The following is a 23,735-nucleotide window of genomic DNA, read 5'->3' as shown; positions in this document are numbered from 1 at the left end:
TGTGATGTTCACCGGGACCGCTCGCTTTGCGGATCAACTCACTTTTTAATCACTTTTGGCTTCAACCACGGAACATCTAGCAGGCTTCCATGTACATTGTGCACATCCGCATCATCGGAGGATCTTATTTCTTCTCCGCCCTTCTCCTTTCCCTCGCGACTTATCCCTAGACCTTATTACTCCTTACCTGTCATCTCTGCCTTGTCATTTGCGACTCTGCCAAACGTTCATCTAATCCACATTTTCTTCTCCCTCTCCTACACAACAACTGCTGGACAAAACTCTTTTCCCTCAACTCGAAATGGATCCAAACGGTGACAAAGTCGACGGCAAGGCCCTTCCCTGGACCGAAGAAGCCAAAGTAAGTATCTGGTACTTCCCACTCATAGACACAAGGTGAATGAGGCAAAGGAGCCAATGGACGGCGGGTGTCAGTAGGAATTTGTCTATCATCGAGATGTGTGTGGGGGAGTAGTATTCCGTGATATAGGAGCATCATGCCGGGATTTCGGCCTCGGCCTGCACCTGCGACTGACGGGCATACAGTTCCAGTTCCTCATCCGCATTGTCGCTCAGCTTCGCGAGAACGGACGGTCCATCAACTGGCAGAAGATCGACATGCCAGGGCGTACTGTCAAGTCCATGCAGAATATGTGGACAAAGATAAATAAGATGATTGCGGAGGTTGAGGCGGAGAGCGGAGATGCGCCAATCAAGAGGCCAAGTCGTGGGTTCCCCCCCTATTTCTTTTCTTCTTTTCTTGTCTCCTCTGTGCGCTTCTCTCTTGGTTTCCGGCTACTTCTTGTTTTGCACCTGTTTGAAGAATTGAACGGTGCTGAGGCGCTTTCCTGCGTTGCTGGCTTGCCGTGGAGAATCGGGAACCTTATGACTGATAAGCCGGCAGCTCGCAAGAGGACCCCGAGGAAAGGTCAAAGTGTCGCAGCCTCAGAAGATGATGACGAGCGTTCGACCCCGGCAAAGTCTCCTCGGAAGGGGTTGCCCCAGAAACGTGCCTGTGAGTCCTCACTGTTCGTGGTAATAGGCAACTGGGGACTTGGGACTAATTCTGGTACAGCCACCGGTAGGGGCGGTACTGCCAAGAAGCTCAAGAAAGGAGCCGATGACATCGACGACGAAGACGACATGGTGTTCAAGCCTGAGCCCGAAGTGGATGTATGAATCTTGTATTGTAGACACTAGCTTATGAATTCAATTAGCTACGAGGGAAAATGGTTGCTTCACTAGGGGATGATCTGGGTCAGGATGGGAAAGGCCAACACGCAGACCGAGAATTGAGAGTATGAGTTGGCATGTGCTCGGCAGAGCGGTATTTGCTATTGGGACGAAATTATTCATATCGCGCGACAGATTCGTACAGGGCGGCATCAATGGGCTGTCGCACCATGGTTTGATGATAGGTTGGGTTTGTGACGAGGACGGGAAACAGAATACATGGTATGCGTGTCGTTAGCATGCAGTCGAGTTGCTAAACAGGCTTCTGCGAGTGAGAAAAAAAGTGCATTATTCATCCCCAACGGATATTCATGGACGGACTGAGACACAGATGGCCGGGGATACTTGACTCTTTTCCCCACGGCGTGCAAGAAGACAAAGTGCGCTTGTCGGGAATAAAGTGTCTCTTAACCCCTCCCTGCCCTAAAGTGTGGCCATGAGGTAGCGCCATGTCTCTCTTCGATTGTGTGGAGTAATCGATCAGAATATTGTGGTAGTAGTAGTGGTGGTGGTATGGTGTTGAGATTTGAGATTTGAGATTTGACGAGCCAGGCCCAGTCCAAATGTAGTGCTTGCACCAACTGTCGCGTGACAGCTCCAATAGCCACACGAATGACGCAGCACGACTGCAAGCCTTGCATCTAAGTAGTCGTCACCTCCATCTTTGGGCACCGGCACAAGAGCTTCCCCCGGCACACGCTGACTGCCCTTTCCCTCTCATCTATACTCCGCGTCACCATCACGCCTCAAGAAAATTACATTTACATTTGGTGTGTTTTGAACGCGACTACAACCAGACGGCACTATCGAGTCTCCAGAATGATCGACGACAGCTAAATGGGTATGTAATTTATCGTGTGAGCAACATTCAAGTCAACCGGTGGGTCTTGACTCCTGAGAAGCCGGTACTAACCGCAATAGTGTCAAGGACGCCTTGGAACTTAGCGACGATTCCGACATTGACATCGAGGTCCACCCCAGCGTCGACAAGCGGTCGTGTATCAGGGCGAAGCAGAATCGAATCCATATCAAACGACGGCAACGTAAACTCCAGATCAAAGATCTCAAATATGAAAATGCTGTCAATAATAAACTCTTGCGGCGAGTATTCGATCTGCTCCAATCTTTGGAAGCGGCCGGGCCAGGAGCTCATAGCAGAAACCCTGTCGAGATTGCATTCGAAATGAACATGGCGCTGGCTATGTGTAATCCAGAAGATGTGGTCGAGTCCGAGCAACCCTTACCTGCATATTCGAAGATGATCGCCGGGTTACTGGACAAGACGAATAAAACACTGGATGAAAGGGGCACACTGGCTGCGGAACGATTCGACAGCCTCGAGATCTGATTGCTCGATGAATCAATAAACTGGAAGAATCAATAAAGGCAGACGGAACCAAGATCGCCAGCGAGAGCTAGACGGGTTTGCAGTGTCCTTCCAAGGGATGACTTCACCAGGACATCGCGCCCAAGAGGTTTTCACAAAGGATGTTAACGAACGATTTCAACCGACAGCTAGTCAAAGAAAACGCGAAGCAACGTGCCACTAAAGATGAAGATGTAGAGTAAGTCATTTCCGAGCAGTTTACCCCCGACATGACAGCTGCACTGAAAACCGGCTTGCTAGAAGAGGCCAAAGTTCTCGGGAAGATGAGAGTTAAAGACGTCCAAGATGTAGTCGCTCTTCTAAGTGACGTGAGCTATTCCCATATCCTTTCCTAGCTTAACAACGGTTCCGCTAATGCACATGTGCGCGCCTTCTTTCGACGAAAAGGCTGGTTGCCTGAGTATAGAACCTGATATCACCGACACGACTGCAGAGGAAGGCCAGGAGCAGTTGAAGTATATTGAACAAGCCGTGGACTCTGAACTTCATATTCCAATGGATCCGCAGTGAATGAAGACTAGACTCGTAGTGACGGAAGGGATGCACTTTCACAGCGATATATCTCTGCCCATAACCCTTTGAGCCTTGGGCGATCCAGTACCTAAGAGCTTCTGCGCTGTGCGCTGTGAACCTGCGAGGGCACACTTCCCTGCAGCCTGCCTTTAATTTATGATGCCTCACACAGCTGATGGTAAAGGTGGAGGGGTGTACCGGTGCATAACTCCCGTAACAAAGAACGGGCGCTCATCCCAGGGACCCCGGGGGCTCGCCGGAGTAGCCAAAGTCCCCTTTGAGAGCTTGAATTGCATGCAGCAGCATCATATGTGCTAGGCAGGGATTTGCCAGAGACACCCTGCTCGAAATTGTCTTCCGGCAAGTCCAAGTCCGTAAAAGATGGACCAAGATTGACCTCAGGTTCCTCTAAGCGGCCCCCATCATCGGCATATGTAACATGATGGCCATACTTTGGTTTCTCCCGTATTCTCCCGTCCATATTAGGTTGGATCGAAGCGGCATCTCATCTCCAACACTGTCACGAGATTGACTCTTATGCAGCGCCATTATGGTGGCGATTCTTGGGTTGCAGTCGTTCGGGGTACGAGATTGCAGAGCAGATGGTGCACTGCACTACGAGCTTGAAGAGCGAGTTTGCAAAGATGGCGACGGGTAGAGATGAATAGCACTCGGCAAGATTGGCGATTACAGCCATGAGCCGTTTACGGGGTAGTGTGAAAGTTGAGGGCTTTCTCCAGCAAAATATATCCAATATTGGCAACAGAAATACAGTTGGCATCAGCAACAATAGCAACAATGGGTCATTTGGGGGGGGGAGGCCATGGCTCTGCATACAGGACTGGGCACTAGGTACCTAGGTACTTAGTGAACATACTAGACACTAGCAACCGTCGACCCCATTCCCCGTCCCCTGTACCGGGTTGGTCCTTCCGCACCCATCAATCACTGGCCTAACTGAACTGGTCCAGGCCATTCCCTGCACTAACATTGACCGTACCAAGCTGCCACACATGTGCACCCTGATCGAAGGTGTGGGCTGCAACAATTATCCTGCTGATCCACACCTTGTTCTTTTCCTCATCTCAAAAGCTGTATATCCTCACATCACATGGACTGACTGTCCATCCACCAGCCTTCCCCCTAGCTGGCGACCATTTCGAGCCGCCCCAACCGTTGATTCTGCTTCTAGCGCGCTACTCCTCCGTATTTGGATGCATCGTCACACCCTGTCGATTGGGAACTTCTTCACGAAAATCACGAGCCCACTGTCTCCTCCTTTCCCCCAAGAGACGTCGTCTCATTAGGAAGGAGCTGACTTCGCAACATCCGAGTTTGCAGCAAGCAAGCCGCCATCCGAGAACTATCACCGTTAGATACTAGAAAGCGATCGTTCTTTTTTAAACCCCGCCTTCTTCCAGCCTTTCTTTCCTGGTCTCTTGCGACTGTGTCGTCGCAAGATTCCCATGCCCATTTAAAAAAGCTGCCCAGCATGAATGGAACAACAGCCTCAGCGAGAGGCAAGAGAAAGACCCAAATCTCCCCCGAAAATTCACCGCCAGCTAAACGAATCATCAACGGCAAGCTGTCCCCTGGTGACAATACTCCAGATGTCGCTGAGATTGTACAATACGACGGCGAGTCAGAGAGTGATGACATTTACACCAGTGCTCCCATATACATAGGCACCCCTGGAAGCTTGAGCGAGTGGCAGGATACAATCCAAAATGTTGTGCGGAACGTTGTCGCAATTCGTTTTTGCCAAACCTGTTCTTTCGATACCGATCCAGCTTTGACGAGTGAGGCTACCGGTTTCGTCGTGGATTCGGAGCGAGGGTATGCGATTCCAAATAGTGGCCAGCACTTGCCCACATGAGATTTTTTTATTCATTCGCGTATGCTAACGGAAAATATAGATATATCCTTACAAACCGGCATGTCGTTGGCGCTGGACCTTTTTGGGGGCATTGTGTCTTTGACAACCACGAAGAAGTGGATTGCTATCCCGTTTACCGCGACCCCGTACACGATTTCGGTATTCTTCGATACGACCCCGAGGCGCTCAAATATATGATCGTTGATGGCTTAGACTTACGTCCCGACCAGGCCAAAGGTTTGTTTCTTCTTACAATAGGTGAATCAAGACTGTTGGGGAGTGGACTGACATGCTCTACCAGTTGGCGTTGAAATCCGAGTAGTTGGTAACGATGCCGGCGAAAAGCTTAGTATCCTGTCAGGCGTGATCAGCCGCCTTGACCGAAATGCTCCCGAATACGGGGAAGGCTACAGCGATTTCAATACATGCTACTACCAGGCCAATGCCGCTGCCAGTGGTGGTAGCTCCGGCAGTCCCGTTGTAGCCAAAGATGGCTCTGCTGTTGCTCTGCAGGCTGGTGGCCGCTCCGATGGCGCTTCGACTGACTACTTCCTACCACTTGATCGACCATTGCGCGCTCTTCGGTGTATCCAACAGGGAAATCCCGTCACACGTGGCGATATCCAGTGTCAGTTTCTGTTGAAGCCATTTGATGAGTGCCGTCGACTGGGTTTGCAACCTGAATGGGAGGCAGAGGTGCGGAAAGCCTTCCCTGATGAAACAAACATGCTTGTTGCCGAGATCGTTCTGCCATCTGGGCCATCAGATAGCAAAATCGAGGAAGGTGACGTCCTTGTCAAGGTGAACGGGGAGCTCATTACCCAGTTCATCAGGCTCGACGACATCTTGGATTCGAATGTAGGCGAGTCGATCAAGTTTCAATTGCAGCGTGGCGGCGAGGACATCGAGGTGGAAATCGAGGTTGGGGACTTGCACAGCATCACCCCCGACCGCTTTGTCTCAGTCGCTGGCGCGAGTTTTCACAACCTGTCCTACCAACAGGCTCGTCTCTACGCCGTTGCCGTCAAGGGGGTATATGTTTGCGAATCTGCCGGGTCTTTCAGGGTTGATAATACGGACAACGGCTGGATTGTTCAAACCATCGATCACAAGAAAGTTCCCGACCTCGACACGTTCATCCAAGTCGTCAAGGCAATTCCTGATAAAGCAAGAGTAGTGGTCACATACAAGCACCTTCGCGATTTACATACCCTTAACACGACCGTTGTATACGTGGATAGACACTGGTCGTCCAAGATGAAACAAGCAGTTCGAAATGACAAAACGGGCCTCTGGGACTTTTCCGACTTGGGGGACCCGCTGCCACCGGTTCCGCCAGTTCGTCGTTCGGCATCTTTCATCGAACTAGATCATATGCCTCATCCTGGCATCGCAGAACTGATCAAAAGCTTTGTTCACGTAAACTGCACTATGCCGGTGAAGCTGGATGGATTTCCCAAGAACCGAAGATGGGGTATGGGTCTAGTCATCGACGCTGAAAAAGGTCTCGTTTTAATTTCGAGAGCCATTGTCCCATATGATCTATGTGACATTACTGTCACTATCGCAGACTCCATCATTGTGGAGGGCAAAGTTGTTTTCCTGCACCCGCTTCAAAACTATGTCATCATCCAATATGACCCAGCTCTTGTGGATGCCCCGGTTAAGAGTGCTAGATTGAGCAGTGAGCACCTCAGCCAAGGTGCCAAAACTTACTTCCTGGGCCACAATAGAATTGGTCGTGTTGTTCACGGTGCTACAACCATCACTGAAATCACAGCTGTCGCCATTCCGGCCAACACCGGCGCTCCTCGTTACCGTGCAATCAATGTGGATGCTATTACCATTGACAGCAACCTCGGTTCTACTTGCAACAGTGGTGTTTTAGTCGCTCCTGATGGAACTGTTCAGGCTTTGTGGCTTTCATATCTCGGTGAGCGGTCTCCCTGCACCCAACGAGATGAGGAGTACTATCTCGGACTGGGGACGCCAACCTTGCTGCCTGTCATCTCTACCATTCAAAGGGGTGAGTCGCCGAGTCTGCGGTTACTGTCGGTCGAGTTCAGAGCGATTCAAATGTCTCAGGCGTCTGTTATGGGTGTTACCGACGACTGGATTAAGAAGGTGACGCAGGCCAACCGATCTCACCACCAGCTCTTCATGGTCAGCAAACGAACTTTTGAAAGAGTCAATCAGCCAGTTTCTCTGCTAGAAGGCGATATCATTTTGACTTTGAACGGCAAAATTTGCACCACAATCTCTGACTTTGACGTCATGTATTCTAATGAAGTTCTCGATGCCGTAATTGTCCGAGAGTGCGAAGAGATGCCCTTGCAGCTGGCCACCGTCCCCGCAGATGACATTGAGACCGACCATGCGGTGTCGTTTTGTGGTGCTATTCTACATCGTCCTCATCAAGCTGTCCGCCAACAGATTCGCAAACTTCACAGCGAGGTGTATGTATCTAGCAGAATCCGCGGCTCGCCAGCCTATCAGTATGGTGTTGCACCTACCAACTTCATCACACATGTGAACAAAGTGGCTACACCAGATCTGGATTCATTTATTGCTGCCACCCGAAAAATCCCTGATAATACCTGTAGGTCCTACACTGAGCCATGCACGTACCACCGCATTCTGACTATTGTATAGACTTCCGCCTAAAGGCTGTCACGTTTGATTGCGTACCGTGGGTAATAACAATGAAGAAGAACGATCACTACTTTCCCACGATGGAATGGATCAAAGACAGCAATGAAGCATGTGGATGGCGTCGTGTTACTTATGAGGGAAAAGAAATTTTCCAGGGAGAGGCTGTCGACGGTGTACTCCCTATTGCTGAAGACACAGATATGGAATGAGTTGTATGCGGTTGAAACGTGCCACTCAGGCATGATATCGATTGTCACGGTGCTTAAAAACCGTGGGTTGTAGTATTATACTGCATAGCACAGGCCGGTCGTAGTACCAGGACCTAGTGCATTGGATACAGGCGTTACAAGGCTATGAAGGAATTCATGATAATTCTTTGGAGCTAACTTACAGCTGTGGTTACGGCAGGGATGTGTATTTTCTCTTTTCCGTTTTGCTTTCGTCGTTTGGTATGATACCGTTGAACCACAGAATTGTCACCGATCTGTTACATGCAGAGTACACTAGAACGGTTTTGATTTAGCTTTTGGGGCCCCGTATGGCGGAGGCTAGTGTTTGAAAAGAATATACATGAATAGAAAGCTCCTCCTGAGCAACTGTGTCGATGGTACTGAGCTACATTTGCAGTACCATGGCTGTTGATGATCTCCGTGCATGTAATGTAGTGTGCAGGACTTATTTATGCCCACTACGGAGTACGGAGTACGGAGTAGACGATGCCAAATACTAGTGGTGGGGTAGAGCTGCCCCGCAATGAGCTTCGAGGCTAGCCAACAGCTCCGGACATCAAGTCGACCAGTGTTGCACAGCAGGCTCTGTCGCATTGCAGGTGACATTGGTAGGCAGCAGAGCTGGATTTATCCAACCTCTTCCATTCGTAATTTAGGCAACTCTTTTTTTTCTTAGCCGTGACCTCGTGCCAGGCAAGCGGTGAATCCGACACCATCCAACTTATATTATCTTTCCAAGTCGCCCGCTATGCCTCCCGCACAATCCATCCTGGTGAGCTCCAGAACCTCCCACGGGCCACGACCCCGCCATATCCATCGGTGACGCAACATGTATCCTGAAGCCATGAAGCTGACCAACACTGATTCGTCGCAGACCAAACTGAAGGTTCAGCTCAAGCTCGCAATCGCGCGACTGCGAATGGTACAGCAGCGCGATGAACAACTGGGCAAGTCTCAGCAGCGGGCAATGGCCCAACTTCTCGAAGCCGGCAAGATCGATTCCGCCACCATTCGCGTCGAGAACATTATCCGCTCCGATATCACAACCGAGCTCCATGAGATGTTGGAGCTCTACTGCGAACTATTGCTCGCCCGTGCGGGGCTAATGGAAAGTTCCGTGTGCGATCCTGGCCTAGAGGAAGCCATCAAGAGTATCATCTATGCTGCGCCAAAGACGGAAATCAAGGAACTCGCGACAGTTAGACAGCTCCTCGGGGAGAAGTACGGCAAGGAGTTTGTTCTCACAGCCATGGATAACTTAGATGGCAAGGTGAATGAAAAGGTTGTCAAAAAACTAAGTGTCGAGCCGCCAAAACAGGAACTCGTACAAGGATACTTGGAAGAGATTGCGAGAGCATATGGTGTTGACTGGCCAAAGAGGGAGAAGGTCACGCCCCCGCCGGAGCTTATTGATGGTTTCGACGAGGGCGATGACGAGGATAATCAGTCGGGAGGGCAGAAGATTCTAGCAGAGCAGTTGACGACCGGAAGAAAGCTGTCCAAGGGCGAGGAGGAGCTAAACAAGGCGACCCCGCCGCAAGGTTTTGCTGGTCCCAGGAGCCCTGTAACGGTTACGCCGCCGAGGAGGACGACGGAGAATGTGCATCCCAAGGTGACGCTGGGGTCGGTCGAGTTGAAGCCGAATAAGAGGATGGAGGCGGCGGCTAGTAGAAAGGAGCCTGAGGGGGCGGTGCCCGATATAAGTGATTTGGAGAGGAGGTTCGCGGCTTTGAAGAAGAGGTGACGGATGAATGGCACTGGGTAGTGGCAGAGACAAGGAGGCATGCGTAGTTATTTGTACCACTTGCAGGCGCAATATGCTCACAGCGTTCGTTTTCATATACAGTCAGCTTCTGGCGAGATGCTTAACAACTTGAATAAATAAGTGCCGAGCCCTTGTTATGTTGAATACTTTTAGATACTAGGTACCTAATCTATAGGTATGCATGAGTACACGTTCACAAGTCCTAGTATCTTACTTAGAGTATCGCGCGCGATATCCAAGCATTCCGATGGGCTAACAGGCTTAGCCTCCCGTTGCAAACCGTCGTGTATTCGGACCTGAAATATCTTGACATAAATATAGTTGAAGGTTCTAAGCAGTGTGCTAGGCAGCTACTGGGTACCTAGTAGATATGGACCTAGCACAAAGTCCTCATGTTGTATTGAGCAACTGTCAATGGCCGTCTGCCAGCTGGCAGGCAACTCCCTGTCTTTTCCCACACGCACCTCCTCCTCTCAACCTTTCCTTTTTTCTTACGTTCGAGACTTAAGATTGTTTGCGTTCTCGATCCGCCTTGCTGTCTGTTTATTGGCAACCCTTTGGAGTCAGCCATTTATTCTTGGGCGCTTAAACGCTCATTATGTGCAGCCATTGGTCTCCCAGAAGCATCATCGAAATGGATAGCCCAGACTGTACGCTCAATAATCTCCGAAACATCGTGGGATTCAATGGTCTTCGGGACTTCAACGATCTTGGTAAAATGAGGCTAGACACTCTTCACAGTCGGATCAGAGCCGTCAATATGAGGCTCTCACGATACAATGTCATATCCATGTGCATCATTTGGCTTCAGACCAAGGCTTTGCAGACACCGTTCTCGACACTTCCAATCGAGAGTTGGTGCACCGCCTTGGCTAACCAGCGATGCAATGAAGAGGATGTCCTTAATTTTTGGAAGTATTCTCTGGAAAATATCTGGCTCTACCATCAACGATGCGATCCAGGGTCAAGAAAAATAATGACCAGGCTTTATGAAGAAATTAAAAGTCATCTGTGTCGGGGCCAACTTTCCCCTGATGAGAAGCGAGGAGGTGGCTCCGGTGCTTATCCTCAAGACGCATTTTTAGGGAAGACTATGGATAACCACTGGGAGCCACCCCCTCCAGTCGTTAAACACTCTGTTGCTGCGGTAGGCTGCGCGGAGAAAACGATCAAACTAGGCTGGGAGCTCGGTGAGAGCCGGGATGGTGTCTCTACACATCAGACGGCAAAATCGTGCTTGGATAGAACGGAGCTCCTCAAGAAACGAATATCTGAACTTGTGCACCTTGATGAGAATCCTGGCCAGGAAAAGGAGGCACACGACCAGGCTGCCCAGAAGGGAGGCATTTTAAATAACTTGGAAGCCTCCAAGGCCCCGGGTGGTCTTAGCTTGACAAAACCTCTTGCTAAGGATATTTGTCGGAGATGTCACACGGCAGGTGAGTGTATCTAGCAATTTTAGCAACATATTCATGGCTAAACAGGTTGCCTTAGGGCATGCCATCTCTGATTGTCCCACGATCAACGACTCATCGTGGGATCCCCCTCCACATCCGAGATATATTTGCGCTATTTGCGGAGTGTCCGGCTCTCACTATGTCTGGGACTGCGAGTGGCGTCGGCCCAATACCCAATGGAGCACATACAGCAAGAGGAATCAGTTTGCTACCGAGAGGAACACGCAAGTCCCTTCTCAGGTGTCTCCTCATCCAGCAGAAGTCATGAGGGGGTATTTTCTAACAAAGCCGACGCTTACAAAACATTCTGATGATTTTTTGCCGTCGGTCAACATGGAACAGAGTAAACTGGCCCTTCGCCCTGGTGTTCGTGATGGTTTGGACTGTTGGCCACAGAGTCGCCCCAGGATGAGTATTGAATCTGAAAAGAGTCGCCAATGGAGTATTCCCCGACATGAAGTTGGTCGCTTATCCCCCTAGGAGGAGGTGAGTATAGATGATTCACGTTGTTTTCTCGGCCTAACGCCGCCTAGGACAAATGTGACTCGTTGGATGAAGAGAGAGATGCTAGAGAAACAGTGGACAACGAAGCAGGTGAAGTAGCTTGCCAAACCGCAGATGATTTTTTGTCCAGATTCGGGCTCGCACTCAAGAGGAAATTTTATCAAAAGACTTCTCCTGAAGAACTGATCAGTATAGATAATGAGCCGATGACCAAGAAGCTCAAAATAGGCCTTGAAGATGGCGAAGTATTGGATGGCAGTCATTCGTCATCCCTTTTGACCAGCGGGATACCTATCTCGGGTGCAAATGACAAAGACGGGAGCTCAGTCCCGGAACCACAACCGGGCGGTCCTGGGAGTACAGAATCGATGACTCCCGCCAGTCGTCTTGGCCGCAGCCCAAGTGTCCATGACCTGTTTCCGAATCGAGAGTGGGAGCACACTACCCATGAGGCACGGCAAACGGCAATGGAGCTGTGGCAGAGCAGCAGTGACAATATCGAACTTACTACCGGAGCCGAAAATGAGGCCCCCTTGGTCGCAGTCAAGCTGGAGGATAGTCATGGCGCCATTGACCATTCCATTGCAATTGAAGGCAATAAGAATGGTGCCGCAGCTGGCGGCATTGCGGGAGGGGAGGAACATGACAGCACTTCCTCTGTAACAAGCCTGTCTGGTTCAAACAAGCAACGTGAGGAGTGCGATGGTGTTTGGCACGTCGCTGCGTGCCAGTTGCACCACCATAACGGCGAAGCTATTTATTCTGCCAGCATGGAGGTAAAGCAGATTGGCGACACGGCTGACCCTTTAGTTGTAGCTGAAGACAAGAGCGACGCCGCGGCTGTTGGCGCTGTTGAGGAAAAGGAAGAGGGGAGCGCATCTGCGACAAAGACTCTTGTTGCAGGTGAGGAGGACAGGGGCCGAAGTAGTATTGGGCACGTCATTGCAGATAATCTGCAACGGAGTAATGTAGCTATTCAGCCCCTTGATGTCGAGGCGAAGCAGGATGGAAGCGGCTGTGGACTCTGTGATCATATCGAAGTCTTGGGTTGAAATGATGTTGAATGTAGTGATAGTCGATGAGGGCAAGGCAGAAGTAAACAACCGACAGCGTGACTGGTGTTACGCCACTGCTATTTTCCTCTCGAGAAAATTAGATAATTGAATGTAATGAAATTGACCTTAAATAACCAAGCCACCGCCCAGCAATGTCGTCCATGGTATCCCGGTTAATCCTTCCGCAACGCCCAACTCCATGATGTAACTTGAACCCTCAACAAGGGATATCGTCAAGTGCTATGCAATAAAATCTTGAAGAGGTTGGCCCTTCAGCGAAGCCAAGCCATCTCCGCCTGCATTTGTTCTCTGTCCAACCAGAAGGGACAATCACTCCAACTTGTCCAAGTGTTCTAATCTTGTCAAAACAACTTGCTTGCTTGTCTCCTCGATCTCACCGGCCAGGAAGACCTCATCCAGTATCGCATACACTTTATAAAAGTTAAAGACAAGATCCAGCTCGCACACGTTTCCGAAAAAGGCATCCAGCACCTCGACGAAGAAGTGGATGGCCTCGAGGTACGCCAGCTCGTTGTCGTTTGTGTCGACGCACGCACAGAAGAAGAGGCCGGCGTACCGGCGGTACACAATCTTGTTGTTGCGGAACTCGACGAAGTTGGATTGGTATTTCTGGTCGCGGGGCGCCACGAGCCGGTGGACCTCGCCCTTGAGCTTGATCTTTTGGTCGTCACTGTAGGGGGCGTACCATTTTGCCAGGCGGGTTTTGCCCCTGGTGAGAAGAGGTTTGCATTAGCGGATTTGGACAGGTAGTATTCTGGGGGGGAAGAAGGGGGACGAACTGGCGATTTTGGATGAGGATAAAGGACAGCATGGCGGTGGCGGGGGTTGGCCGGCTGCGTTGGACGTTGTGGATGTGGTGGTGGTGATGTGTCTGTTGTAGGGAAGGGGTTCGGAGCTTCGGTGGTTTGGCTTGAGGGGGGCGGTCGCGTGGCGGGGCGCTTGTTGGTGAAGAGCAGGTCTGAGGAGCACTGACTGTGGTTTGACGTGATTGAATATTGGCATTTCCGCAATTACTCCTGGTCGTAATGGGCCAATTGAGTCAATTGAGTGAATCGAGTCTACGGCGGCATAAGTTGGAATCTACCTGCCCAAGTAGCTGTCTAATAGCCATATAGCACACAGAAGGTTGGTATGCAGCATCTTGGCGGTCATGTCAGTTTCTACATCTTGTCTCCCGCTGTGGGTTGCCGATGGCAGGTGTAAGTGGCCCTGGAGGCTTGGTGTAACACCAGCATTTATATACAAGAGAACGCTGGTTGGTTCCTGGCATTGTATTGTACTCGGCACGCTAATACTCCGTACATTTAACGCTGAAACAGATCTCTTTGCCGAAGCAGCATCAAATACATCTATCTACTCGAAGACGCATAGGGCTGCCATTTTTAAAAGTCTCTGGATCGGCGTAGTTGTTTGGGTACCTGGGTCTTCATCCCTTGCCGGTCTCAGTCGCTCCTTCAGTTAAAATGGCTCCGTCGTCAACGGCAAGTGTGGGGAGCCATGGTCAACTGCTGTCAACTACCTAGTTCAACTTCTCGTGACCAAAGCTGCCGTTTTAGCGTAGTGTCATGACTTCACCTCACATTGTCGATCCGCCCCCAACCATCATGCCTAGGCTAAATTGATGGTACAATATAAGTCTCCTTCAGTCCCAATGCTTGAGTGGACTGCAAGACTCTTTGATTCTTGCCTTTGAGCTTGCTCCTATCAGCCTGCGGCGGCCCGCGTATTGCGTTGTAGTAGAGATTGCAAATTTTTGGTGCCAACCAAGTCTGGCCAATACCTCAAATCCTCTCGGAACATTCTCGTCGGGTCGCGATGACCGCTGCAATGGGATTCGGTTCACAAGTTCGCAAACTATGGCAGCCTCGAATCCATTCCGGAGCCTGGTCATAGCCATTTGGGGCGATTGGCAACAAAATGCATTGTGGCAGCGGATCGTCAAGTATTCCCTCGCCTGCACCATTGCCACCATCATTGCTATACTTCCTCACTTCAAAACCACGGCGACATTCTTGATACCCATGGTTGTTGTGTTTGCCCATCCTGGACAACGAATGGGTCGCATGATGGAGGAGCTGCTCATGACTCTCTTTGGGGCGCTGTTGGGCCTGTCATGGTCACTTCTCGGCTTGTACCTGTCGAGCCTCGTTCAGGATATCAATGCACCCGCAGCATATACTATCCGTGCTTTGTTTCTTCTGGTTGCTGTGTTGATTCACGGCTTTGTGAGATCTATGAGCCCGAGGCTCTTTAATTTTGTCTTGTTCCTTCTTGTTGCTGCATTGCTTACGATTCAGCTACCGAGCAACGCAACCACATCCTTATTTACAACCATTTATATACCTATTTTGCTTGGAGGTGGCGTTTTGGTGGTGGTTAATTTGGCTCTCTTTCCGGAACTATCCAGCAGTTACCTTGGTTCATCTACGATTGAGACTCTGTCGACTACCGTGGACACGTTGGCACGAGCGACTCACTGGTTTATCACACCAGGCTGTGATGCTCCTGAAGCAGCAAAAATCAGCTCAAATGCTCTCGCCACAACTTCTACAGCCAGGACCAGCAGGACCATGAATCGAGCAAGACGAAAGACCATGAGGAACATTAAAGCCTTTGCTGCAGAGTTCCCCAACCCGTTTCATACGGGCAAAAGCCAGGCAACAGTTGCTACTATGCCTGTCCACCGAACTACAATGGCTTTTCTCACAGCGCAAAAGTCCAAATTGCGTTCACAGCTCTCCCGTTGCAAAGCCGCTCAAGACGAGGTCAATTTTGAGATCTCCACCTCACCTCTACCCCCAATCGCCATGAAGCCTATCAGTGTACGCTACATGACAAGTCTTGTCCAGAACATCATTACACTCATAGGCAATTGCGAGAATAAGTTTGTGCTTGTTGGTAACGAGGACCATCTTGGCATCTTGCCAGACTATAAAGAGAGCACTGAATCGGCAACGCCAGACTTTCAAACAAGAACGGCACAACGAATCCATCCAATTAGTCCAAATAGAAGGGAAGCATCACACCACAACGAGCAGGTCAAGATCGTCAAACCAGTCAGGGAGATTGAAGCAGGCAGTTCACAGCTTCTCGAGATGACTATTCAACGTATTCGACTTCCAGTACAAGATTTCCAAAGTTCTATAAAAGAGGCAGTGAATCTACTAATAGCATGTCTTGCCTATTGTTTTGAAGTTCCAAAACTGCCCTCTGGATCGCCCGCGCCGGACGGGATACTCTTGGAAGAGATTGATTCCCGGATCGACGAGTTCTCTGCTTGCATATCCGCTTTCGATGCAGGATCTGCCCAGGCACTCAAAAAAGCCATTATGGATGAATCGGGGCGTGCAGTAGATTTCATGCCACGTATGGAGACCTTCCTTGTGTCCTCATTCATCCTTGCACTTCGCGATTCGGCGACTCAGATCCTGCACATGCTTCGACACGTAAGAACGCTTGTAGAAAAAAGACAGAGACGACGTAACAAATTTCGGGTCTGGGTTCCTCAATACAGGAATATTCGGAAATGGCTAACCTCCGGCGGTGAAGCCGATGCCATGGTTCTTCCCAAGGAAGCAAAAAAGGCAGCGCGTCAGGGACTTCAAAGTCCATCTTCCGAGGAAAAGGCCGAGCCATCAAGCGACGAAATCAAAGCTCCAGTACCGCCTAATGATGAGGAAACATGCTCTGCAGTCGCTAGTAGCCACAAGACTCAAGAGAAACAAGACTCGTTAAGCAAACCAACCCGCCGGGACAGGAAACAGTCCCCGCATGGCCGTGTTGCGCAGTTTCGAAGCACAATAGCAGACGCTTTGGAGTGGGTACAGCAGTCTGACGACGTCGAATACGCATTGAAGCTGGCAATTGCAATATTTTTGGTCACCTGGCCAGCTTTTGTTTCTTCTTCGAATGCCTGGTACAGTGAGGCAAAAGGGGTGTGGGCTCCCATGCAACTTATTCTTGTATTCGAGGTTGCCATTGGCACTTCGTTATTTGTTTTTGCCGTTCGGCTTTTTGGTGTCATCTTTGGTTGCGTTGTTGGATATCTCTCGGTGGAAATTGGACGAGGCAACCGTGTTGCTGCTGTGGTGATTCTTCTTTTTGGTATAGTTCCGTCTGCATATGTACAGGTTGCTACCAAATATGTCAAGGCAGGGATGATATCGATTGTGTCGCTGGCAGTTGTTGCTTTAGGTGAGCAATATAACACAGACGCCGCAATGTGAGTAACTAACTGACTGTATATCAGCTGCGATTAATGAAACTACTGCAGCCTCTGAAGTCTTCTACAAGCGACTTGTTGCGTTTCTAGTCGGTGGTCTGGTAGCTATGGTAGTTGAGACCCTCGTCGTGCCTGTGCGAGCCAGAGACCGCCTGGTAGAGTCCCTATCTACAGCGGTTCGCCAAGTCCAGAAGATGCAAGCCGCCGTGGCGGTTGGTATCGATGACCCAGAGCGGCCAAACTTTCGGTCTTCCAAGCTTCTGACCCGTTTTAGCCATTCTCGCGACAAAGCTCAAGGGGCACTAGCAGCAGCTGAGATGTTCTTGCCGTTTTGTCTCACTGAACCACGTCTAAAAGGGAGTTTCAAGCCATTGGCGCCGATATACAAGGAAATCATTTACGTCCTACACCAGATCATCGACCGCATGGATAACGTGGTCCAACTCCGCAGAGTGTATGGTTCATCCATCTTGGAGGACTTGAACCCGAAAGTGTACACGTACCGTAGAAACGTTGCCGCGAGCAGCACTTTGATCCTGTTTTCAGTGCATGAGGCGCTAACTACGTGGCTTCCACTACCTCAATTCCTTCCATCGGCTCGTCTGGCTCAATTAAGGCTCATCAGTCGTATCCGAGAGCTCTTGATAGCGCAAAGCCCAAAGGGACCGAAACCAAACATACTTGCGTACCACCGCCGAAGGCCCAATCTCGATGAGGACACTGCAAGTCTAATAACCCAACACAAGTTTCTATCTTGGAATGCCAGCACATCTGGTCAAATGGAGATAATTGAGTATCTTGAAGAGCTAGTAGAACTGGTAAAGTTGTTGGTTGGTGTTAATGCCTTCCGAAGCGGTTTGCTGGAGCGGCCGCAATATCGGCAGTATATTCGACAGCTGGAGACTGAACAAGATGAGGACTTGGACAGGGCTTTGTCCAAAAGTTCACATGCTTCTACTCGAGTAGATGGTGAGGGGGGTGGCCTAGAATTGGAGACGCTCAGAAGACGGGCAACCGCAACAGGGTCACAAGGCATTAGCCAGCCGTTAGGACTAAGTCAAGTGGAAGGCGAGCCAGGTCGTGGAACCGATGACTCGGAGGATGAAGACGAAGCCATACCAAGAAGTCTACAGCGAGTTGGGGCAAGATTAATGAGAGACGATACGGTAGTAAGGAGACGACGCTTTACAGTTGGCCACAGCGCATAGCATAGCAAAAAGTTCAAAAAGCTCATTCCTTGATATTCATCAAGGCGGATCCCACGCTACCTGCTGTGGTCGTTGAAACCATATATAGGTGTTCAAGACATGTCCAAAAGTGTCAGGCGCCAATGCAATGCTTCTCCGTGGTACATCATTCAGACCAAAGTCATTACCAAACCAACGCCAACAAGCCCAAGCCACCACCCAAGGTAGAAATACAGTCGAACAAAATACAAAGCCGCCAGAGGCGAGCCGCAACAGCCTCAAATGATGTTTAGAGGTGTCTTCTGCACAATCCTGGTCCCATTCAGCATAGCCCTCGTCTTCTTGGGCCACTGCTGGAAGCGTCTAAACGCTTCCTGGACGTGCCTGGGCTCGACGGGGGTCTTGCCCTCGCTCGGCGGATCAAACAGTCCCCCAAGCTGCAGCTTCCTCTTCTTGGTCCCCGCATTGTCCGCGCCGCTCTGCGCCCTCGCCGTGTCTTCCTGCTCCTTGACCTTGAGCGCCACCTCGGTCAAGGTGGCCACCATCTCGAACGTCAGGAAGCCCAAGATGTCGACAATATCGTCCGACGGCTTGCTGTCCGTCACGATGCCGAAGCCGGCCCACTCCCTGAAGCGCTTGCCCTTTCGCCATGTAAACGAGGCCTGGCGGTACTCGGACCACGTGACGTATTCCTCCTTGGTCATGGCCTTTGTGCGCTCGTCGGCCTTGCGCAGGCGCTGGAGCGTAATGTAGTTCATCTCCTCCTCTTCTTCGTCCTCCTCGTCGTCGCGCTCGGGGACCTCGACGGAGTAGAAGGATGCCGGCTCCCAGGGCAGGCCGACCTTGGCCTTTTTGTTCTTCTTGGCCGCCTCGTCGACGGGGCCGCCGGGGACGACGGCGTCGTCGCCACCTGCGAGGTCCGCGTCGGCGCCCTTGTCGTCGGAGTCTTTGACGTTTTTGCGCACGTCTTTCCAGGAGAGGAACGTGCGGAGGCGGCTGACTTTGGCTTGGTCGTGGCGGATTTGGAAAATGAGATCGTTTGTCGATATGGATTTGGAGCCGCGCCGGGAGGCGAGTTCGGTGCAGTTGCGGAGCTGGGGAGAGGCGTTGCCGATGAGCGTTGTATTTCGGAATAGGAAGGGTATGAGGGGGGGATTAGCGCGATGCTGTTGCTTACCAGTTCTATCACTTGTTGGCGGACAATGTCTTCGATGATGCTAGTAGTTTCGACTGAGGGTTCGCCGGTTTCGCCAGAGACGTACATCATCTGCCGGGGTTAGCGGCTTTTTTCCTCTCGCACATCTCGGCATCTTGGAAGGCCGTGATATGTTTTGGAGATGTGGTACCTGACTGATTTCTTGGCGGTATTTGTACGCCTTGTTGTCCCTGGAGTCGGCCATCCTTGCGACTCAACGTCTACCGAGGAAACAAGGATGGATGACTTGAGGCGGCTGAGGTGATGAAGTGCTCGACCTGTCTACCCTGCTATGGATGTGAGATATACAAGGATGGATGCCTGATCGCGTCACAATTTGGTGATGAATTTTGGAGTTTCAATTATATGCGAGGCTGGTGAAAGACGTGCGCAATGAGCGCTGGACTGAACGGCGACGGAGAGCGAGAGTGAGAGTGAGAGTGAGCGTGAGGCTTTGTATCCAAAGGTGTCTTTGGTACAAGCGGTCAGAACGAGACTAAGAGAGGGCACCCCCCAAAAATTAGCTGGACGGATTGCTAGTTGAAGCAAGGTATACGAGGCCGCAGCGATGTATGTGTCGTTGGCAATAAGTTATGGGAAGGTTTAGTTTGTCGCGAACTCGGAGCGAGAGATCACCGCACGGGTACACGTGACCCACTTTCCGAGTTCAAGGTTGAAGGTTGACCGCATTGACGCCATCTCTTGACTTTCCAATTATGGAATCGAAGATGCCGTTTCGAATTTCCAACTGTATTTGAGTCGAATTTACCATTTTTATTATTATTCATTTTTGACCTTGAATTTCTGCGGATTGATTCCTATCGGCCAAGGGACCAAATGTAGCACCCCTAGCACCCCAGACCACCACATAATGCGCCGCCAGGAGCTTCCATTCTTCGACTTCGTCCAGCCCCTCTAAACAATCTACTCTCTCCCTCTCCTTCTCATCAACCCACTTATCCCACGTATTTTCAATCGTGGCATACCCAACACTGTCGAATCCCGAGTGCCGCAACCTTGCCAGTTGCCCTTGCTGGTCTTTATACGTCTGCAGAGAAGGCATGTAAATGTGTCGAGCTTTGAGATTAGAAACCATCATGTCGCCAAATGCGTCATGCAGCGGCATCGGTTCATACAACAATGCCGCGAGGCTATGAATCTTGGAGCTGAAAAAGTTTAAAACATTTTCAGAGTCTTGCTGCGTCAGATAGCAGAGGCAGCATTCAGACAAGAGCAGGGTTGGCACGTCGCTGCGAATGTGGGACGGCAGCTCTGTGATGGACTCGGATATGCTGCGCAGATCTAATGCGTGGCAGTGATACTCGCCGCCCTTTGAAGGCTCGGCGCTCCATGATCCGCCGTCGTGAATGCTCAGGTCCTTGAATATGCGATGTAGTCCGGGTGATGATTGGGTGATGGCCAACTTGCGCCGGCATGTAGGCTCAAAGTCCACTTCGTGATAAATGAGATTTTGGGCGCCAGGCTTTTGCAGCATGTGCAGTGGTCTTGTGTCTGTTCCAGCGCCAAGCGATATCACTTGCTTCAGCGAGGGCCCGTTGTGTGAGAGGAAGGCGTCTACCATGGCATCTAGGGACTTGGTTCGCATATAGGTGCCTGTATGACCATCAGTATCTGTTCGTATGGACGTTATGGCGGTCTTGGTGCCGCGGTACAGACCTCGATTGATAATGGGCAGCCGTCTTGTCGGAGGCCCGGTTACGAAGAACCGCGCATAGGGATCTTCCAGGTAGCCCAGTTCGACGGCACTCAGCCGTGACACAGCCGCATCGGTATCTGTGCCCTGAATAGTGGCATCTGGAGATACTCCTGTGGATGAGGCCGATGGACCAGCCTGGCGTCTTCCCCTGCCTCCACGGCCTCCGCCGCGACCGCTGCCCCTCAGGGAAAGGAGATTCGGTATGGATGGAGCAGCCATCTGCCGTGAACAGCTGCAGTTGCAGTCTGGCAGGAATACGGATGGCAATTTACGTTGGCTTGGTCTGGGCAGGCACGGCGGAGCGAGAGGCTCTCCGGGGCCGCAACGCGCTTGCAGCAGGAAGGAGCGGCGCAAGTGGTCTGGTGGCAGTTGCGCCGTAACTTGGCAGGTTTTGACCACTGATCAGCAGTGATCACCGATGGCTGCCCCACCACTGGCAGACCATCAAATTGCTTTACATACTAAGTACATAAAGTACATACATGCAATCGAGTTATGTACTCTACAGGTTGCCAGAGCCATCCACAGCTGCCAGGCATTTTAATATCATTACTCATCTCATACAATCTCGCCCAGCGTCCACGGCTTATTCCTTCCAAACAAGAAGAGTACATAACAGCGGATACTCTTGTAGGCTGCGCCATCCATCATCGTCGCCCTGGAGGCCAATCTCCTCTCGCCATGTTTCGCCCAGAAACTCGCAATTCTGCCACACAATTCTCCCCGCCATCCCTCCAACACGGGCCGCCTGTTCATAGAGGCTCTTTTTGAGATGAAATGTCCCAAATTCAACCTTGCTATCTGGCGAAACAGAGCCAAACACTCTGATAGGGAAGCCAATCCCCCTCGGAAGCACGTTGCCGAATTTGTAATGAACACCCGTTTGAGCCCAGGCGCTGTTGTTCACGCCAGAGGCGAAAGATTCCAAGTCATCCGTGGGGTGCATGCATATGCCGATAAAGACTCCGTTGGAGTTTAGATTCGCGGATATGGTGCGGAACATGGATGCCAACTGATCCAGGTTGCTGGCGTAGTTGAGAAACCAGGCGCCAGAAACCACATCAAATCCATTATTCTCGGCGCTATATTCTTGTGGAATGAGTCCATTGCCCTGCACAAATCGAGCTTGAGACGCGTATGGTGTCTCGGCTATTCGAGCCTCGGCCGCATTTACCATTGGGGACGATATGTCGACGCCCACGACGAAACTGGCCCCCCATTCAAGAAGGAGACTGGAGTAGAATCCGGTTCCGCATGCTAGGTCAAGGACCTTTGTGCCGTGGCGTTGGAGGAACGGCTCAATGTGCTTGCGAAAATTGAACTGCTCGAGTTTGTTGAAGGGCGTCTTCTTGATGACATCATACTGCGTTCCGATAGCATCATACTGAGCCATGTTCTGAAAATATCACGACGGCAACTTTCTGATGATGGCGACCACGCCAGACGGGGACAGGCAAGAGGAAAGGTGCAATACGCAGAATGGTAAAAACGAAGAAGAGCAGCAGCCAGAAGGTTTATTTATCACCTAGATTTGGAACAAGCGGAGTGTTGAAGAGGAATGGTCTCGCACCCGATTGGCACCAAGGTGTAACGTAATAGAAATCATCACGTATGTATTATGAGTCTCCTTGCAATAAAGCGCCATGACGGTGGATCGAGGGGCGGCATACGGGAAATTCGCCTCTCGCTATAAAGGCAGCAACTTGAAATAGCACGAGGCGGTGGACGCGAAGTTCCAGAAAGAAAAGAAACGCAAACCTTGGGGCCGTCGGCAGTCCAAGGCAGGCTCTGATCTAAAGATGGTTTCTTAGAGTGACAAATGGTGTCGGGGAATAGAGACCCCCCAGGCCAACCATTGTTTGTTGGTCAAGTCAAAACCTCGCTACGGTGCCGTCAGAACGGCTGGACTTTTGAGGATGAAATCCTTCGCAAATATTTGTCTTGGAGCCGTGCATCTCGGCCGTTAAAATGCCCCGGGGCATCGCACAGAGACCCTTGTCACTTACGGGGACTCAATCGGCGCGAGCATGGTGTGAAGACGCTCAAATTCCAAGCCCCAGTATTGGTCACGTCTCGAGTACTAGTAGTTACTTCGTACTGTGATTCTGTGAATGTGTGTGTGGCCTCGGCGGCGGCGGCGGCACCCACTGGCGGCTACCGAGTACCTGGCCATTGTTAGTACGAAACACAGCATTTGTACACACGACGAAAGATAATAAAGCAGACCGTACGCTGTTTGTTTCGGCCACCTGGCAGACTCGCCACTGGGTCGTGGCCCGCCGAAATAAAAAGGCTCACTGCCTGATTGTTCCGCATTGATTATCGACGCCGCGACGGGGCGAGAGGCGAAGCTGTTCGTATCACACACACTTGTAACATGTTGGCCCAGGACGAAACAGTGGCCTGCGCAACTCCATTGGCCCTCGATCCTTGGTCAGTCAGCTTCCAGGCATTAACAACGGATTGGGAAACGGCCGGAGTGGATGCAGGGGGCAGTGATGATGAATGAATGAATGAATGAATGAGGCTGAACTCGTACTCCGTACTCGTGCCAGGCTCCAGCATCCCGCGGCCAACTGTTCTCAAGCTGCCGCTCTTCATATCAACGCCGCCCCGCATCTCCTTCCTCCATGTCGCTTCCGCCATAATCCTGGATTCTCACCATTGATTTTCATTTCATGTGTTAAAAAACCATTCCTGCATCCGTTTGCAGTTTATCTC

General features: G+C 50.9%; 9 protein-coding genes across 9 annotated transcripts; 5 read left to right on the top strand and 4 right to left on the bottom strand.

The window, feature by feature from the left end:
* Positions 1-301: 301 nt before the first annotated feature.
* Positions 302-2,581, top strand: cdc37_1 (Hsp90 co-chaperone; the record flags this gene model as incomplete). Its single annotated transcript, XM_014692724.2, has 4 exons — positions 302-361; positions 547-1,015; positions 1,076-1,173; positions 2,162-2,581. The coding sequence occupies 4 exons, from the start codon at positions 302-304 to the stop codon at positions 2,579-2,581; spliced, it is 1,047 nt and encodes a 348-aa protein (XP_014548210.2).
* A 2,044-nt stretch (positions 2,582-4,625) lies between these two features.
* On the top strand, positions 4,626-7,870 carry NM111 (Pro-apoptotic serine protease; the record flags this gene model as incomplete). The annotated part of the gene is made up of 4 exons (XM_014692725.1): positions 4,626-4,969; positions 5,050-5,246; positions 5,311-7,608; positions 7,662-7,870. 4 exons carry the CDS (start codon positions 4,626-4,628, stop codon positions 7,868-7,870), a joined length of 3,048 nt encoding a protein of 1,015 aa, XP_014548211.1.
* An 850-nt stretch (positions 7,871-8,720) lies between these two features.
* On the top strand, positions 8,721-9,635 carry IST1 (the record flags this gene model as incomplete). Its single annotated transcript, XM_014692726.1, has 1 exon — positions 8,721-9,635. One exon carries the CDS (start codon positions 8,721-8,723, stop codon positions 9,633-9,635), a length of 915 nt encoding a protein of 304 aa, XP_014548212.1.
* A 655-nt stretch (positions 9,636-10,290) lies between these two features.
* On the top strand, positions 10,291-12,669 carry G6M90_00g023420 (uncharacterized protein; the record flags this gene model as incomplete). The annotated part of the gene is made up of 4 exons (XM_014692727.1): positions 10,291-11,095; positions 11,151-11,479; positions 11,594-11,599; positions 11,647-12,669. 4 exons carry the CDS (start codon positions 10,291-10,293, stop codon positions 12,667-12,669), a joined length of 2,163 nt encoding a protein of 720 aa, XP_014548213.1.
* Positions 12,670-13,002: 333 nt separating this feature from the next.
* Positions 13,003-13,504, bottom strand: APS2 (AP-2 complex subunit sigma; the record flags this gene model as incomplete). Its single annotated transcript, XM_014692728.1, has 2 exons — positions 13,003-13,402; positions 13,473-13,504. The coding sequence occupies 2 exons, from the start codon at positions 13,502-13,504 to the stop codon at positions 13,003-13,005; spliced, it is 432 nt and encodes a 143-aa protein (XP_014548214.1).
* A 1,045-nt stretch (positions 13,505-14,549) lies between these two features.
* Positions 14,550-18,123, top strand: G6M90_00g023400 (uncharacterized protein; the record flags this gene model as incomplete). Its single annotated transcript, XM_014692729.1, has 2 exons — positions 14,550-16,887; positions 16,943-18,123. 2 exons carry the CDS (start codon positions 14,550-14,552, stop codon positions 18,121-18,123), a joined length of 3,519 nt encoding a protein of 1,172 aa, XP_014548215.1.
* Positions 18,124-18,380: 257 nt separating this feature from the next.
* Positions 18,381-19,502, bottom strand: spt3_0 (SAGA complex subunit spt3; the record flags this gene model as incomplete). Its single annotated transcript, XM_014692730.2, has 3 exons — positions 18,381-19,196; positions 19,280-19,369; positions 19,449-19,502. The coding sequence occupies 3 exons, from the start codon at positions 19,500-19,502 to the stop codon at positions 18,381-18,383; spliced, it is 960 nt and encodes a 319-aa protein (XP_014548216.2).
* A 579-nt stretch (positions 19,503-20,081) lies between these two features.
* Positions 20,082-21,233, bottom strand: PPM1 (Leucine carboxyl methyltransferase 1; the record flags this gene model as incomplete). Its single annotated transcript, XM_014692731.1, has 1 exon — positions 20,082-21,233. The coding sequence occupies one exon, from the start codon at positions 21,231-21,233 to the stop codon at positions 20,082-20,084; it is 1,152 nt and encodes a 383-aa protein (XP_014548217.1).
* Positions 21,234-21,600: 367 nt separating this feature from the next.
* G6M90_00g023370 (uncharacterized protein) lies at positions 21,601-22,407 on the bottom strand (the record flags this gene model as incomplete). Its single annotated transcript, XM_014692732.1, has 1 exon — positions 21,601-22,407. The coding sequence occupies one exon, from the start codon at positions 22,405-22,407 to the stop codon at positions 21,601-21,603; it is 807 nt and encodes a 268-aa protein (XP_014548218.1).
* Positions 22,408-23,735: the final 1,328 nt, after the last annotated feature.

This window comes from Metarhizium brunneum, chromosome 1, assembly GCF_013426205.1.
Source record: "Metarhizium brunneum chromosome 1, complete sequence".
Lineage (NCBI taxonomy): Eukaryota > Fungi > Ascomycota > Sordariomycetes > Hypocreales > Clavicipitaceae > Metarhizium > Metarhizium brunneum.
Note: the sequence above shows the minus strand (reverse complement) of the source record. Positions and strands in the feature narration are given on the sequence as shown.